Source organism: Diadema antillarum, unplaced genomic scaffold, assembly GCF_040938485.1.
Source record: "Diadema antillarum isolate AM-2024a unplaced genomic scaffold, OU_Dant_1.0 scf00000074, whole genome shotgun sequence".
Lineage (NCBI taxonomy): Eukaryota > Metazoa > Echinodermata > Echinoidea > Diadematoida > Diadematidae > Diadema > Diadema antillarum.
The window spans coordinates 2,508,632-2,527,935 of NW_027270963.1; the positions used below are offsets into that span (position 1 = coordinate 2,508,632).

A 19,304-nucleotide genomic window follows, 5' to 3' on the forward strand; every position below is an offset into this window, starting at 1 on the left:
GTCTGAACATTGCAACTGGAGTAAATTATTAAGATATGCAGAGAATTCTTTCATATCTGTAGAATTTCTTTCGTGTGTATAGTTTAATTGATTATTGTCATTTTCAGACTAAGGTTAAGTAATGAAATGTGGCCATTTGACTAATCAACCGGCTTGATTTATTTGACATTCAGGACAAATCCTGCTGACAAATGCGGGTGATGTTCGCTTTTCCCTCCCCACCAACCAAACACCAATCAAGACTCTTAGTGGTCCCACAGGTAGAATTTAATGTCTGCTATTTTTTTCTCCTCTTTGTGTGTTTTTTATTTCATTATTTGCTACTCCTCTTGTATTTTTACCAATAGTTGTGCAATAACAACTTTGAATAATGTCCAAGTGGACTATTTTTGTTTGTGTTTTTCAGGTGCCAGTCTGGGTGCAGTCTTGCAAATCTTGACAGTGATTATAGAGTCATTATTCTTAGACAGGAGATTTAGAGGAGAACTAAAGACATGTTTCCTATACAGGAAAATGTTGTGTATAAATTGGATTAGAAATGGAAAATTTTGAGATTGCTGATATCTGTCCATATGATCTGCTTTTACGTAGTAGTTCAGTGCAACCTACATATTGTAGTTAGCTCTTTCATAGTATGTGCTTTGAGCACAGACACAGATCACATGCTTTTAAGAGCAAGTTTTGTCCTTCTCTCTTGTTTTCGAGTATTATCTGTCCTTTATGTAAATCTTAAGACTTCTACCAACACTCAGTCATGGCTTTGTTGTGGGTTATTAATCATTATTATGCCATTTTTGTTTAAAGATGCACCACCATACCATTTGCACACAATAAAAGTTGAAATGACTGTGTCGTTTGCTGTTACTAAATGTCCTTAGATTGAGAACAAAAGCTAAATGTTGTAATATTTTGCCTCTCCTTAGGTGAGATTAAACTGTTGGGAAGTGGAGATGTCACATTCAGTCTTCATAAGGACAGTGACAGCTCTGCTAGTCTGGCTAGTCCCACAGGTGCAAATGTGTGTGCTGTGATCTCAACATGAAGTTAATGTGTTGATTACAAAGCCTATCAAGTCTTATTACTACATCAGTGATCAATCCTCTTACAGGCACCTTTTCAAAGAAAATCAGTTCTGCTTTTCAAGAAAAAATGTAGAATTCATCATAAACCATTGTGGCATTTATCTTTCTAGTCCGTGATTAGGTGAATTAGAAAGGTATGCTTAATCCTCATTATGAGTTACAGTGCTTGATTAGCTTGTGAAGCTTTTTCATGTAAAGCATTCAGTAATCTATCAGACCTGGTAGGAAAGTTAGCAAGCCCACTCAGGTGTAGCAGTGTGCCTCAGCTCAACAGTAAAGCCACACACAGTGACATAATATGGGCAATGTGTATGTCCCTGGCTTTTAGTTTCCAGACGTCTGTGCTGATCAACAAAGAAGGGAGGCCAGTTATGGGACTATTAAGTACTAAGTAAGATTGACATCTAACATAGTTATCATGGCTGTTAGACACAGCTGAGCCATCTTATTCATGAGAGTACACTAGCTGCACATAATTGTCAGTCGTTTATAGTCACTTCAATAGCATTGTCAGTGTTCCGAAACTGTTATCGTACCACCAGCTATTGTCATTATAACTGACAACTCAGTTCTCTCTAGGCAGATAAGATAATTTATGTGGACCATGCATTGTAATCATTATTTGTCACACTCTCTCATTCACTTCCTTCATTTCTGTCCCTGACATGCATTCAAAGGAGAGATTACCCTGACACAGTCGGGCGAGGTGAAATTTGGCCTTGCTAAGGGGCCACGCCCCTCAAGGAGACCAGACACACCCACTCTCCAAAGACCGCCCCAAAATACCACAGGTTACCACCACATTATAAAAGCATATCAAATTACTGCATATACCATTCCAGTAAGACAAGAAATCACTAACCTTTGCTAATAGGCATTGATATCAACTTTCTCCATGTCATGAACACCTGTTTGATGTGTTCCCTGGTTCATCAAGTTCAATATTTTCTACCTGAACACAAGATTGACTCATCAGATAATCAAGGGGAGAACATTAAAAAAAGATGGCAAAAGATAGAGAGGAATGAATTCCACGCATGAGATATGAGGTCAATATTGTATTATAGTGGCTGTTTAATCATTGTACGTACTGTTTGTGTAGAATTGTATCATCTCTCAAATAATATGTTTGTGTATGCCCCACTTTTACCACCCTTCACATGTACATGATTTCTTTCTGTTTCTTTTGCCAACCTGAACAAGGTTGAAATTTCTTTCTGCTTTAGAGGCATGAGAAGCAAATATTGCTCATGACAGAGCAAATGCACATGAAGTTCAGTTCATTGTGTTCACACTCTACGAATGCATGACAAGTTGATACTCTTACAAAAGTTTCAGAAATCAGTTCTCTTCATTTCAGTACTTGTTCCACAGAAAGTAGGAATACCTCGGGTTATATGTTTGTTTTATTACCGAGACAAGTGTGTGCTCAATCCAAGCAAGCCCCAATATTTATTCATTTTCTGGGATGCATTTTATTCTAATGACCAGGCCAAATCTTGCTGACCAGTGCTGGTGGTGTACACCTCTTATTTCCCAAACATGATACGCTCGCCAAGACTCCTAATGGTCCCTCAGGTAGAATATTGTGTGTGCGTGTGTGTGTACAGTTTATAAGTCATGTTTTTAGTATCTTGCATGAAACATAACTGAAAAAGTTTTGAAAAAAAAAAAGGTCATTAAAGACATTTTGTGTCTATATAAAACATCCAAGCACTCAAAAATAGATATGGATTTGGTTTTCTGTTTGTTTGTTTGTTTGTTTGTTGTTTAATCAAACACAAAATTGCTCTTGTGCATGTCTGTAATGCTGATAGAGAAAGTGCATTATTTCAGTCATTTAATGTGTTGCTTTAATAGTGGATGTGTTGGGTCCAGTACATTTTGTATCACTGTGCAGTTCTAGCCTTTGTAATTAGGGTAGAGTGCTCAGTTTTATATGTTTGTCTCTGAAAATATTGTTATCACAGTCTTTTGTAATTTCTTGGGCCCATGTACATGTGTGTGCTTGCAACAATAGGGCTGTGCAGAAACAAAATATTGCCAGTCTCCGTTTCAAACAAAATATCTAATAGGTACGCAAAGTTACTTCAGGGTATGATGTGGAATCATTGAAGATAGAATTGATGATGAAACATACTGATCGATGAAATAGTTGCATTAGTATTCACATCCAGTCTTTTACACATCCTTCATAGGTGAGATAAAATTGTTGGGAAGCGGCGATGTCACATTCAGTCTTCATAAGGACAGTGACAGTTCTGCCAGCATGGCTAGTCCCACAGGTACAAATGTGTGTGCTGTGATACTGGATTTTATTTACAGGTCAACAGAACACCTCTGCCGCACATAAACACACACACACAAACCTACTGTTACATGTCATATGGTAGGGGTGACTCTTTTGGAGAATGCTCAAAGTTTGTCTTTGAACATTTAAGAATATGTCATTTTATGTACAATAAGTCCATTGGTTTATTTCTCATTTTCATGTCTTTTTTAAACATTTTTTGGACAGTTTTCATCATACAGTTTAGGTATATTTTCAGTCATTTGTCTTGGCCATGTTTTTAGCATGTTGAATAATACTGTATTGACAAGGGTATGAGGTGATCATGCTGTAGGTTTTAATGTATCATGTTTGTTTTTTCATGGCAGAAAATAGGAACATTTGAACAAGAACAAAATATAGAAATAGCTATAAAAATATCTATATTCTACTTACGAAAAAAAAAAAAGTCTCTGTTTAGAATGAAGCTTTCTATCATGAAGCAGCGAGCAATGCTATATCAGACTAAAAAGAATCTATGCTGTTTTGAATTGAGTACTTCTAATAACCTAGCAACTTTATGGTAGGCAAGAGATAGCTATTTTAAGTAAAAGTCCATTTCAGTTATGATACTGGATGTTCAAACATAGAGTTAATTTTCCATTCATATTTTCCCAAACTTCCCTCCCCACATGCATTCAAAGGAGAAATCACCCTTACTCAGTCAGGTGAGGTGAAATTTGGCTTGGCCGACACGCCATGCCCAACATCACAGACTCCAGATGTAGGCCTACCGGTCCCCTGCAGGGCACTGTCCACTCCTGGAGGTTAATACATACACAATCCCTCTTCTTTAAACCTTTTTTCTTTTTTTACATCAGCGCTATCACTGGAATGAAATATCACACATTAAATCCCACTGCTGGGATTGTTAGCACACATTCATCATGAATTCTTGTATTGTGTGCTCTGTGCATCTTAACAAATTTCACCTTTTTTTGGGGGGGGGGGAGATGGGGTCTTAGATGCATTCATACATGTAGCTTGAGCAAAGTAATATCTTAAACTTATACTAGTATAGACTGGCAGACTAGCAAATCAATGAACACTTCTCACTAAAAGTCAAGGTGCTGTAGTCACAATCAATCTTGTCATAACACAGGTTATATTTGGGATGCAGTTGATGTATCTCAGTCTAGGTCAAGTTGTAGAAGTAGTTTTGTTGCCATTATACAGTGTAGCATATCAACTTCAAAGACTGTCCATCCAAATTTGCTATTTGATAGTTAATACTTGTATTACAGTCGTGCAACTGACAAAGAATCAAACATATTTTGTAAATTCATAGAATTGTAGTCATAACACATATTCTATATATGGTATATTCTATGCAGAACCCTTTACAGACCGTGTCTCACACAATGTGACTGATGTGTATACAACTTTGTATCATTTAATGTCATGCTTGATATGATATAACTTGACTGATTTTTTTGCCATCATGCTTTCCTTAACACTGTCTGACCGTAAGGTGAGATAATGCTCACTGGAGATGGTAACATCAAATTTGGAGAGCAGGGACAGTCCCCGAAAGGTAGATCTTTGTTTCTTTGAAAGCTGCACAAAAAAAAGAAAACGATTGACTAATTCTATAGAAAATTATTATTCTTCATGTACCTATCCCAGCATAACTGTTTGTTTTGTAATTAACAAATTTTGGGAGTGCTTATGTTGCCTCTGTGAATAAATGAAAGTTTGTCAAAACATTGTTCCCTCAAAAGTTATTTATCAAACCAGAAGAGATCATGTTGCAAGGCTTCCGTGTGATACTCACACTCTGTTCCGTGGGAAAATACTTACAGGAAATGCGTTTGTGAATTCCCCTAAAAGTTCATTAGCATTTCATTTGAGCCAGAATGATATAAACATATGTTTAAAAAACTGCAACATATCAGATAATATGTTGTAGTAAGGATGAAATAACAGATACGTGCAATATCACATATTCATTACCGGATTTTTAAATGTCTTCCTGCTGTGATAAGAGCAGTATTCCTTTCAACTAATGTTTTTTTTTATTTTTTAAGTGGTTGGTTTTTTGTTTGCTTCCGACAATTTGTTTAGATGGAAAAGTGGGGTCATTTACCCCACATCAGGACATTTTGTTCAGCTGTGGTTTAAAGGCATGTGATTAGTTACATTGCTCATGATTTAAAGAGAAAATGTGCGACAGACGTGTTCTCATGGGTTTATTCCTTGCCTCACACTTTATTCTTTGCAAAGATTCTTCATATCATTGGTTTGTTTTTTGTATAGTGGGATTTATTTTGACTGAAATACATGTTCTTTTTTTATATTTGCTCTGTGGCAGGGGAAATTTCATTTTTTGATTCTGGAGACGTCAGATTTTCCCTTGAAAATGTCTCGCCATCATCAGCCAACACAACAGTTAGTTCCGGAGGTACATGTTCACGCTTCGCGGTTTTGCTCTGCAGTGCATTTTGTTTGTGTGTCTGTCTGTCTCTATACGTGTCTGTGTGTGTGCATGTGTTTCTGTCTGTCTGTATCTGTATATGTGTGAATGAGTGTGTGCGATAGTCATTCTGTCACCTCTGTTGTTTAACCTCCCTGATTGCTGTGTCGTACAAGAATTTATTTTCACTGTCTCTATAGCTTTTAGCTACTATGACATCACAAACTGTTGAAGCCTTCTTACCCAGCAGTAGCGGATCTACCAAACTTCAAAAATTCACTACTCTTTAAATGGATTATATGAGTTTCCTCAACATTCACCAAGGTGTTCTACTAATATCTCTGTGTTCACTGAATCTATGTTTATGTTTGCGGTAAATTCCTCAGATTGTTTGATCTGTTACCAGTCTGTTTGATGATGATGTCAGAAAAAAGTCTTCGGAAATCACAAGTCTATTTTTCTCACTGTTCTGCCATTAAATGTTCTGTTATTGATGTGATTGCTGACAACATAATTCACTTGGTAAATCCGGTTGAGGATAGGCATGGAGGGATTTAAATTTCTTTCCTTCCGATCAACACGATATCTTCCTTCCACATTGCATGCTTCCACGGGATGTAGGAGATATCGCGCTGCTCAGTTCAGGAGATGTTGTTTTACGCAAAAAGAAGAGAGAGGAAGCTACGCCTTCAGGAGAGGAAGGAGTGGGCCCAAATAAAGGTATCGAATTCTAATGCATCCGTGATGTTTGTTTTCAGTTTGATTTCATCCTGGTATGATTTGTCTAGTGTGTCGCTATTGTCGTACTAGGTCATTTCATTTTCATTGATATTGTTTTGATGTTTTGTTTTTACACTTTGTTCATTCTGTGATGTTGTTGCTCTTTTAGTTTGGTGAAACTTGGAACAGATTCAGTTTGGATTTTCTCTCCTCATGTAACTTTGTCTTTGCATAATGTTTTTTAACATATATGAGTCAAGGAACATCAGTGTCTATAGTTATGAATTATTAACCTTTGGCATAATGACCATAATAGCAAAGATATTGTGTGTTCATACATGTATATGTGTGTGATCAAATTAAGATGTGTGTCAGCTGTTTTGTCTCTGGTAATGACTTATGCATTTACAGGAATTATAGCTCCTCAACATGAGCAAGTTCACATGTACAACATAACGTGTGGATTATTTTCTTCCTTCATTTATAGATTCTAACACCAATTCTATATGACCTTTTATTATTTTGTGTGTATATGAATGTGTTTCTTCTTTTAAATTTGTAATGGATTGTTTCAATTTACAACCACCTAATCTCCTGCAGCCACGCTTCATATTAGCATTTTGGAATCGGGCCATATCAAACTCGGTGTTCGAAATGGCCCACACTTTGCTCCCAAACAAGGTACAAGGTGTGTGTGCATGGCACATCCATAATAGACAAAAAGTCTCGCACCTCCGGTTCACTCTTGGCAACATGTTTCTGAATTAACTACTTTTTTTTCCCAGTTTCCATGGCAACACCTGTTTTGTCACACATCACCTTTGTGTGTTGCTGCAAGTTCTGCTTTGGTTGATTGAGTGCAACACATACACATGTACATTGTAAAGTATACAAGTGCACTCCACCTGAGTGTACCAAGCACCGTATTTCTCACAAAACTCTGTCACCTAAAATCCTTTTTTATTTTATGTTGGTTTCATTTTGTTGTCCCCGCCGAACGAGTTCGAGCAGGGGACTATGAAACAGGCTCCGTACGTGTGTGTGTCCGTCTGTCCGTCTGTCCGTCTGTCCGTCCGTGCGTCCGTGTGTGATCAAAATGTTCAAAATGCTACTCCTTCGCCATTCCTAACTCGATTTTGATTATGTTTGCTTTATATGATAGCACTACATGGGAGCTTTGAAACTTCTATACAGAATTTCAGTTGTGACCTTTGACCTTGACCTTTGACCTATATTGTACATTTTGCTTCAAAATGCTACTCCTTCGCCATTTCTAACTTGATTTTGATTCCATTTGCTTTATATGATGGCACTAGGTGAGGGCTTCAAAGCTTCTACACAGAATTTTGACCTTTGACTTCTTTGACCTTTGACCTTGATTTTTGACCTATATCGTACATTGCCTACAAAATGCTACTCCTTCGCCATTTCTAACCCGATTTCGATTCCGTTTGCTTTATGTGATGGCACTAGGTGAGGGCTTCAAAACTTCTACACAGAATTTTGACCTTTTACTTCTTTGACCTTTGACCTTGATTTTTGACCTATTTTGTACATTTTGCTACAAAATGCTACTCCTTCGCCATTTGTAACCCGATTTCAATTCCGTTTGCTTTAAGTGATGGCACTAGGTGAGGGCTTCAAAATTTCTACACAGAATTTTGACCTTTGACTTCTTTGACCTTTGACCTTGATTTTTGACCTGTATTGTACATTTTGCTACTAAATGCTACTCCTTCGCCATTTCTAACCCGATTTCGATTCCGTTTGCTTTATGTGATGGCACTAGGTGAGGGCTTCAAAACTTCTACACAGAATTTTGACCTTTGACTTCTTTGACCTTTAACCTTGATTTTTGACCTGTATTGTACATTGGCTACAAAATGCTACTCCTTCGCCATTTGTAACCCGATTTCGATTCCGTTTGCTTTATGTGATGGCACTAGGTGAGGGCTTCAAAACTTCTACATAGAATTTTGACCTTTGACTTCTTTGACCTTTGACTTTGATCTTTTTACCTATATTGTACATTTTGCTACTAAATGCTACTTCCGGCGGGGACATATATTACGCACCGCGTAATTTCTACTTTTCCTTGTTTGTTTTGTTTTGTCAATCTTTTATGTGTTTTGATTTTTGTTTTGTTTTTTTCTTTCATTTTATCTTATTCATTTATTTTGATCTCATATTTTACAGTTTAGCTTGCAGGATGTGGCATTTCTTTCCTTTCCTGCAGATTGTGTGCTTGCGTCTTTGTATAAAAGTGCACATATCCGTTCATCTCGTTCTTGAGTTGTATATGCAGTGTACATTAATACCCCAGAGATTGCCCGCTTGCCACTGCCCACCAGTTATATGACAATGTGCAAACCTGTCACATGGTTCAGTAATTGAAAGTGTGCATTTATCTTCTTTGGATTTATGTTATTTGGACATCATTTTAATGGTCTCTCGATCATTAGGTACTCATTGGTCTTTGCATTTGAAAAATTTTTAGCAGCAAAGAACAGGCCTAAACATGACCAAACCAACACATGTTTGATACCAGCATAAAGCTATGCAGATTTGAAAAAAAAAGTCTATAATGCCCACCTCCCCTTTGCCGTTATGTTTGATGTGACATGTATCAGCCCACATGATTGTGTATCATAGGTTTCATTGTACATTGTAAATGTATTACATTGGTGCATCATTCTTCTTCAAGACTATCATTGCCAAGGCAATTCTGTATCTTTCATTCAACCTGATGGCCCAATGAACATTGTGTACCTACCAAAACACTCGAACAATATAGTATTTTATCAGCAGTTCTAAACTGTGTAGCAGAACATTCTTGCATTCTCTGGGCGTGGTTCGCGCAGTGGAGATGCCCAAAAGAATATCTGCATGTCTTATCAAATGAAGCTTTCCACCAGTTTTGGGTTCTCAGAGTCATGTGATCTTCATCTTCTCGTCCACCCAGATCACATGTTGACGGGCAGGGAATCCCAGTTGGAGCAACAGGAGGAGAGGAGTTCGGTCAGTGGGTCGTCCAGTCCTAAGGGGAGGACCTACACATACCAGGTGAGTCTCTCCCTTTAAAGATAATTATACACCCCAACTTACACGCTGTGTGGCATTTGTGATCTCAGTGATTGACCGGAACATTTTGCATATTATTAGGATGTATGGATGTGGTTGGTTTTTTTCAGTAATTGCCTCCATGTTTTAACAAGAAACTGAATCCTTCTCTTTCTTTTCCTCTGTGAATGCATGGAGTATTTTCTGGTCACCCTCAAATAACAGTTGCTACAGTGCACTCCTGTTCTAACAAACACAGTAATGACAAAATTCCGGTTACAACAAAGTAAAAACTCGGGCCGCAACATCATCCATTTTGTATTGTTTATTTGTTCGGTTATAACAAAATTTCAATACAACAAAAGAAAACTGCTGGTCCCGTAGACTTCGTTATAACGGGAGTCCCCCGTGTCAGGATCAATTACTTCTCTGTACAGACCTCAAAGTGTGGATGAGTGAAGAAAGAAGACCAGTTTTCTCAAAGTTTCTTTAATCCTGAAGCACCCAGAGAGCCCTTGCAATGGTCGACATACATATACTATGCTACATGTAAAGGAAAGAGTTATTTTCACACCTGCATGGGTTAAAGGTCCTGTTTACCTTTGGGAACAGTGATTTCAAAAATTTTAAAGATATGACATTTCATGCATATGAGTGGGTCTGTTGTACCTCAAAACATCCTACAATGTATCATATAAAATTTTCGCGATAAAGCCTAAAATATATGGAGATAACTATATTTTTCTCAATAAACCGTAACTGTAGACGGTTTAGTCGGGGAAACATTTTTATCATCACTGACACTGTTGCTCACATTTTGTGTATTTAACAATACTTAACATCGATTTCACCAATTCAAATTTTTACAGTGGTTGTTTCTATCCCTCACTCACATTTTAGAACGATTTTAAAGCACTAATGCTGGGTTTTTGTTTCGTCTACAAATGGTAAATTATGCCTTTAAGATAAATCGATCAGTAAAAGGTACATCGTAGATGTGGAGAAATAACATGCAGATGATGCAGAGGTGATGCAAACTTGTGAAGAAAGCAAACATGTTCACTCACCTGGATCACAACAAACTTACACACACACATACATACACACAAACACACATGTAAGGATGACCATGGGCACTTGATTAGGAGCTAAGGGGTTAATGACCTACTTAAATGTGTGGCTTAACATTTCTAAAACAGGCCGCAGGAAATGCAAGATCATTTGCAAAAATGAGCATGCAACATGGACTGTATATTGTATGGCGTGATGTTAGTGACTTTAAATGTGGCCATGCAAATTGTAGATGCTACATAAATGTCCCCAGCGTGAGAACAAAGGCAGGAAACTGAATGACTGTACTTTGCCCAACTGGGAAGTCCCACGCGGGAAATGATTATGTGCAGTGTATAGTAGGACCTATATGTTCACTTTCTGAGAGCCATTCCTAATTCACATGATATCCACCATGAGAAAAAAAAGGAGAAAAGGGAATTTTTAAAATATCTCATCTTCACCCTTACTCTTTCCCCAGTTTTTATCGCTGCTTTCCTGGTGTTTGCCGAGCTCTGTGTTCATTTTGAAAGTCTTTGTGTTCATTTCAAACAACCAAAGTGGGCTCAAGGGGTCAACAATTATTTGTGGCAAAGTAGTGTCTTTTTCTTACAAGTGTATCTAGAGTTATTTTCATTTAGAAAATAAATGACATACTTTAAATGACAACAGTAAGTGGCAATTTGATGCCTTGAATAGGAATCATATTACAAAATAGTAGTATATAGTAGTAGTATATGTAGTATATAATATCAATAGCTCCACTTGCCTTATTGATGTGTTCAAATTTTTGTATTCATAACAATTGATTTTGTGATGCTCTATGTTTGCATAGTGACAACTGAAACATGATAACATTCATGAATGATTTGCTGAAGGGGAGTGCAGTTCTCTTGAGATATGACATTATTTTGCCATATTCATCTCACCTCAAAGAAAACTGTGACAGGTATTTCACTCAAATGACGTCAAATCACATGAAAACGCACATCATGTTCACTATAGATCCATGAATTTCACTCAATTTTTAATCAGTTTCACAAAACCACACATACACATGCACAAATGAAACTGAAATCTTCACAAGATATACCCTGACGGGAACATCTATTCCACTATTCATTCTGTCACTTTTCTTGGAATCATACATTTAAAAGTTTTACATGATTTGTTTAGAAATAATAATGATCTGTACGATGGTGCTCACAATGTATTCGATTTTACTCATATTTTCAATGTCATGTAGGGCCCATCTTTACAGTCTCTTTACAAGGAAAGAGAGATAGAAAAAAGGTAAAAGTAATTCATAATTGCTAGGAATCTTGCCTGAGCAACAACTAATGACTTTAAAGATATTCCAGGCATTAAGATATCCTAAATAAGAATGGATGAATGTAATTGTTACGGGGTATTGAATGGGAAAAATTAATAAATGTTCATACATGATTAATTGGGAGTACCACAGATATTATGCTCATAGTCCTATGCATTCATTCCTCTGCAGGTCTTACATGACAGCGGAGGCAGCACTGGAGAGAGGCACTCTGAAGCTTCCCGCAGCCTCTCCACCCACTCGGACGACAGCAACAGCCGGACGGGCGAGCTCATCATCCATGGGGACGACGACGGTGCCGATGAGGAAGTGGTGGAGGAGCGGCGGGTGAAGAGGACGACAATCAAGACAAGCTCGTCTGCAGGGGGCGAGGGGGGTTCATACCGTAACTATGGCTTCAATGATGAGGAGAGCGCCCTCTGAGGCTCTATTTGTTTCATAACTTTTTTTTTTCTTTGGAATCAATATACTGTAAATCTATAAGATAATGTGAGCAGGTTTGGGCAGGAACTGAACCTTTGGAGAAATCAACCAATGAGTTGCTGAGATAGCCATATCACATAAAAGTTCATTGCTATTCTGTTTTATATTTTCTAAATTCAGCATAAAATGTTTTAGGATACTGATACCATGTTCTCTCTGATGATAAATTCTACCCTGCAGAGAAGCGATAACATAGGCCGACTCTTTCCAGTGATATGGAACTTATGCATATTTTTATCATGTAATGTGAGCCTGTATTTTTGACTTGTAAAGTTTAGCTTAATATGCCTGAAGGATGTGGTTACTGAAAGTATTTTGTCTAGCACACTTATAGCTTTCAACTCAATAGGGGGAATGATATTCAAGTATTCCATTTTTTTCATGAGTGTATATGATAGAATTATGGCACTTCTACATGTCTTCGGAAATATATGTGTTTTGAAATATGTTCCTATCTACAGTGTGAATGGTTCCTGTTTCACAATGCTGATAACAATGTCATGTGCTTCACAGGTCTCATGCATTCCTTGTATGTTTGTATCCAGCTTCTGTTTCTGATAACACATGCTGTACAAGTGTAGAGCTCTCGATAATCAAAGATTTCCTTCAATTTTGTGGTAAACCTTCAGCAGTATTTGTAATCCCAGTAGATACATCTCCAGCGCTGTATGTGATCTGATGACGTAAACATTGAATGCATTGATACAAGTTGTTTGTGTTCTGCTGGTGTTGTTCTCACATTCATATCAGCTGTGGAAAAAGGAAAGACCGGCAGTGCAGGAGTAATGTGATTAGTGTTTGAAATAATTTTTGTTTGTGGTAAGATTATGTGTTTTCATTGTTTCTCCAAGACCTTTGTTCTGAGCAATGCTCAACTTCGTGAGCTATTTGTTGTGGTATTTGAAAAGGAAAGGAGGTATGTGTTGAGCCATTGAAGTTCCATCTAGAATATGGAAATCACTTTTTTTGAAAGAAAGATTGATATGTTGTGAGATATGTTAGATGATGTTTGTATGTTTCTAAAACCTGCTTATTATGATATAACTTCTAATGCTTATTTATAGAATCTATATTACATATTTGCTTGACATATTTACTGTAAATGACAACAAAATGATAATTCTGAAAAATGTTCAACATTTCTTACTCTCCTGGAAAGCAGCTCATCAAATCCAGGCCTACTATGCATTCTTATGTACTTTTTGTGTAATATTTGTAGATCACTTTGCCATAATAGTACTTACATGCATGTACTATAAATTTCTTACAAATCTGCTGATGGCATAGCTCAATGACAAATCATATTGTTATGTTTTTCTCTTTGTTCTGCAATCCAGACCAAATAATTCTCTTGGTGCATAGTATCGCTTCCTATATTTTGCGATTGCATATCTGTAAATTTCCCAGCAGTATGCTGTATTCATTTATCAGTCTATTTTTTTTTTTTTGGATAGTCATTGTCTTTCTGCTTAGTGTCCTGTCTCTTGTCTATTAAACCTTCCCTTATACTGTAAAAGTGGAAATTTTGGCACAAGTAATCTGTCACGCTCGGTCAGGAAAGATGAACTTTGCATGTCTTTAATTCGGTGAAATCAAAATATAAAAGAATGTTACTACATGTATATAACAAGCAAAAGTTTTTGCCTGCTTTAATTGTAATGCCGGTTTCTTCTTGTACAAAATGTGTGAAAATTTCCAAACCATAAAAATTTCCACTTTTACAGTACATGCTGTATTTTAGTTGGAGTTCCTCTCATAGTATGTTAATTGTTGTAGATATGTCTGTTCCTCTGTGACTGCCATATACTCAGATGTTTGTGACTTGGAGGTTCTGGAGGAGATAAGGATGAAATATAAGGATCGAGGTGGGTCGTCCACATGCGGTGGTCATCCAGTCTCAGTTTTTTTACGAATCCAGTCCCATCCCATCATGATTATTGTAAAAAGTGAACAGAAAAAGACAAATTGTATTGGTTGGTCAAAGTGAGCTGAGAGGTTGATCGTGCTTAGCCAATATGGAATAATATGTGATGGCTGCCTTGTTGAATGAGAGTGTAAAATTTACAGAAAGATTCTATTACATATTAGTTTTGAATATATATGGTATATGGTGTGTATATGTGGGCTGCCATTTTTAAATATTTGGGGGTTTTATCGACCTCTGTACCAAATGATGGTCTTAAAAGTTTTGGATAAATGACTTGAGTCTTTATTCTATGAAATGTTTCACTCGTATTGAGCAACTCATATTGTTATGATAGATTGATTTGAGAAATTTGTAGAGAAATGACTGGTAGGCTTTTAAGATTTGTGCAGATTATTTCACAACAGACAGAGAAAATTTAAATCAGAGAATTCTCACGGCAACTTTACTTGAAAATTAGTAATACTATACTGCTGTAATATATCGTTCACTTGTTGATGTACACTGTAAGTTATTAAATCAGGGATACTGTTAGTTTTCATGGAGGCTTTGTCTTGCTTTGTATTCATGCACCAATGTTTTCACAACTCACATTTACCAGTTGATAGAAAAATAAAGTTGTTCTTTTCTTTAATATGGCTTTTCTATTTCTGCAAGACAATAAATCTAAGAATACTTTGATATAAAGGTACAGTGTATTTACCTTTTGGCCCACACCATTAAATTCTATAACTACAAGTTGTATTAACTGCATTGACAGGTGTTACAAGCCCTATCCCACATTTGAGGCTTATTTTGAAAAGGGCTATGTTGTGCTGTAAGGAAATAGTGCAGGTATAATGTGAAGGAAAGTTAAATTTGCCCCTCCAAGTAATTTGATAAGAAATTGAGTGATATCTGGAGGGTGATGGTTGATGAGAGTGTCCTAACATGCAGGAAAGGGTGTAATTGATACAGTTGGTAAATGGGGAAATTTACAGGAAATGTTGCAACTAGGCATCGTTCACTAGTACATTGTGAATGTATTGTGGGATGTAGCAGATTTCTGCCCCTCCCCTCCGCATAAAGCAGTGCATATTTCACTGCTTTAGATGGTGTATCTGAATCCTTGGATTTAACAAATGCAACCAAAGAATGCTGCTGTGACTATTATCCACTTCAAATTGTGTGTTTGCCAAGTAACAAGCCATGTTGCAAATAATCATTTAAAAAATTTGGACTAGAGTCAGCCTTGATGTATCCGATTGTAAAATAGAATCTTGTAAAACAGCTTGGGGTGTGCACAACATTGTTATATTTTAAACCAACACATTTCATGTTACCCAATGACAGTTAAAAAAGAAACTCTTCTCTGTCACCCATTCACAGCCCAACATATTTCATTTTCACCCAGTCACAGTGCCGCATGCTTTGTTATTCATCCAATCACAGCACAACAGACTTCACACTTTTTATCCAGTCTATTGGTTTAAAGTACAGCTTATTTGTCTTCACCCAATCTCTACAGAACATACATTGTACTTGTGGTGGGTTTTTTTACCCCAGGAAAAACTTTTTCTTTTGGCCAATCTTTATAGCATTTTCAGAATGTCAGACATGCAGCTTCCTTCATATTCTTCCTGCTGTTAATTATTGTGCTAGCTTGCACCATTTGTTACCATTCTTTGCACGAAGTCGCAAAAGTCAGTTTTCTCTTGACCCCTTTATTTACAACATTCTGAAATTCCTATAAACTTTGCACATTACCCATCACATTGCGTGGGTTTAAGAGTATTATTTCATTGTCAGATGTTCTTCTACTCAACTTCTAATTTAACTGGGCTTTTGTCACTAAACCTCAATATATGCCTGTTAGTTTTTTATGTATTCAAAATTTAGAGATACAACATATTTATGCATAAAAATGGTGCAGTCCATGGAATGTAGTTAGCATGTGTATTCCTGGCTTCTTAATGTTGACCCTTGTTGTGAACAAGTATTGAATTAATAGGATTCATCGAATGTTTTATGCTAGTAAACTAATAGGTGATGCCTGAAAAGAAAGGAAGATAATATATATATATGAGCAATAAAATATTCAAAGTGCTTCCTTTTGAAGAAATAATTATGTGTGGTTTGTGCATCATTTGTATTGTATTGTGGGTGGTAAAATCATCTGTATAAAAGGAAAATAATTCACATTGAGGAGATTGGTGTTTAGATGGTATCCAGTCAGACTTATCTACACTGTAAAACTTTTTAGACCTCCCTTGACACATTCAAGATTTTTTATTGTCTGATAAGATACAGAAATTTACCTTCCACTTGCAAAAAAGAAGAAGAAAGAAAATGAGTATAAGTAGCACACTGATGAAACATTGTTCATGTAAATTATGCCAGTCACATATGCATAAATTGGTAATACAAAATATATTTCAATATATTTCTCAATTATAAATGTGTATTCAGAATGATGTAGATCATTAGATGAAGCCCAGTGTTTTAGACTTCTAAGTCACCTGGCTAAATGACTCTTGCAATCTCATTTACAACCATGTGCTGAGAATTACAAGTTGTGAATGAATGAATGAATGAATGAATGAATGAATGAATGAATGAATGAATGAATGAATGAATGAATGAATGAATGAATGAATGAATGAATGAATGAATGAATGAATGAATCTGAATTTATTATCCAATGTCCTTTGTGTACAATGTCTGCAATTCAGCCTGCGGGCTGCGATGCATAATGATCAATAAAACACCTTTCCAATCAATCAATCAAATGCAATATCATAAACCTTACACATGTTTACAAATATGCAGTCACATGGAAAAAAAAAGCAAAGATGATAAGGAACCAGAAAATAGCATTTGCCAGTCGAGTCTGGCCCCTTGAAGTTCAGGCAGTTACAAAATATTTTATTCTTTTTTAACTTTACTGTAATGTGTTCCCAAAGTTACGGTTAGATACTTGTCTATAGGATATTCTAGTGTTAAAAAAAAAATTATTAAATGAACAATCAATTACATGATGAATATACTGATAATTATGATATAAGCATTTCATACACAACGTCTACTTTCAACAAAAACAAAGTATTACATTTATAGGATAATCATATGTTAACAATATCTCCTTAGCATGTTAACTTTCTGTTAAAAGTTCTTTACGAAAATTTGACCTTGATGTTTTCTTCCTGATTTTGACTGGTAGGTCATTCCAAAATGTTGCACCTTGGTGAGATAAACACTTTTCCCCAAAAACTTGTATTTAATTTTGGTATATAAAGATTCTCATCTTCTTTTTCTCTTGTTCTGTAACCATGTTGAATAAATTAACAATATTGTGGCAGCGTATGGGGCAAATTCTCATTAACTAAGTCATACATAAAACTACAAATAGATAATTTATCCAGTTGATAAACATCAAGTATCTCGACATCCCTGAATAATGGTCTTGACCTTGTCATGTACTTACAGAATTTTATCCTACGTATTGCCATTTTTTGAATAAATATAGAATTAAGATCAACTTTTCGAGTTCCACCCCACCTGGATATCATGTACAATGTATGTGTATAACAATTACATCGATTTTCAATGCTGACCCACTGACATTTGAATCTTATCATTATTAATATGCCACTTCTGCCCAACCACCCTCCATCGGGTAGCCATGGAAACAGAATGTTCCTTGTGCCAAAAAGCCATGTGTGATCTTCAGCCAATTTCAGTTGGACAGTCATGTCACTTTATTCCATGATGCAGAGTGCTGAATGATTTGTATGTAAATGATAATTGTATGATTTGTTTGTAAATTAATGATTGATTATGACGGGGTGTGTTTGTCGTGGTATCTGCGTAAGTACACGTGTTTTTTGATGGGATGTTTACCTGTGCAATGTACATTCATCGTGTGTATGTGTGTGTGTGTGGGGGGGGGGGGGTATGTACTCATATTCCTGGATCTTCATCACCAAAAACGTTTTATGATGTAGCCAGGAATAGATGTAGGAGAAAGATAGTGATTATTTTCATCTCACTGGACAAAGAGTCACAAGCTGAGAAAGGTAAAGAAGGGGATCGAATTCCCATGCACGTCGCAAAAATAATTTTTGCTTTTATAGCATGATACAGAATCTGCAAATTAGAGTAAAGTGATTACAGCAGGACAGCAAGGTTATGTCGCATACTTTTTTTTTTCTATAGTGAATAAGCTTCCGTCACCACTGCACATGTAGAAAAGTATCCATCGGCCGGATTCGCTTTTGTTGTTGTTTTTTCTGTCCGTGTGCGCTGTTGATGAAAACAAAAAGTGAAACCTTGAGCTCTCTTCTTCAGCATACGCACGCGAACTCGTCTCGCTGTCAACATCGCTTGGCGGGCAACCGTCTCTGCGGTGGTTTCGTCACATCCTCCCTATATTCAAGAGGTCAACAAATCAGAAACGATCCCAATATTTTGATAGGGTTTTGGCGACGAGAGAACATTATTATTTTCCCCCGCGAAGGGATCGAACGCGAGACAATTCACTGACAGCCACCGACATGATGGGGTGTAGTTTGGTAGGATTTTTCCTTGGTTTATCCCTGTCGTCTGCCCTGGGTAAGTAATGTTCTGAATCCGAGTGGGGCATACTATATTTACTTTGATTGCTTATTAATATTCCCACATTCAGTTTTATTTTAGAATTTTCTTGTCTCAATATGTTTTCCTTTCACCAAATAATGGTGGAACAGCGTGTTGAATGGGAAAGCGATATTACTTTTATGACATTTTATGAAATGCCGTGAATGGTTTTAATCTCTCTGCTTGTACATATGATTTTATTTGAGTTCAATATGTCTGATATATATTTCACTTGAATTGCTATATCAGCATGATCAGACTTCTTCTGTGTTGTCAAATCTGGAAGCGGTCTGTGT

General features: G+C 36.6%; 1 protein-coding gene across 1 annotated transcript in view; it reads left to right on the forward strand.

Moving 5' to 3' along the window:
* LOC139717354 (cadherin-23-like) overlaps positions 1-12,478 on the forward strand; it is a 197,374-nt gene extending 184,896 nt beyond the window's left edge. The window contains exons 97-98 of the mRNA XM_071628860.1: positions 9,507-9,607; positions 12,159-12,478. Of these exons, the coding sequence (XP_071484961.1) occupies positions 9,507-9,607; positions 12,159-12,410 (353 nt within the window). The 3' untranslated portion in view covers positions 12,411-12,478. The remainder of the gene's footprint in view (positions 1-9,506; positions 9,608-12,158) is intronic.
* The last annotated feature ends 6,826 nt before the right edge of the window (positions 12,479-19,304 follow it).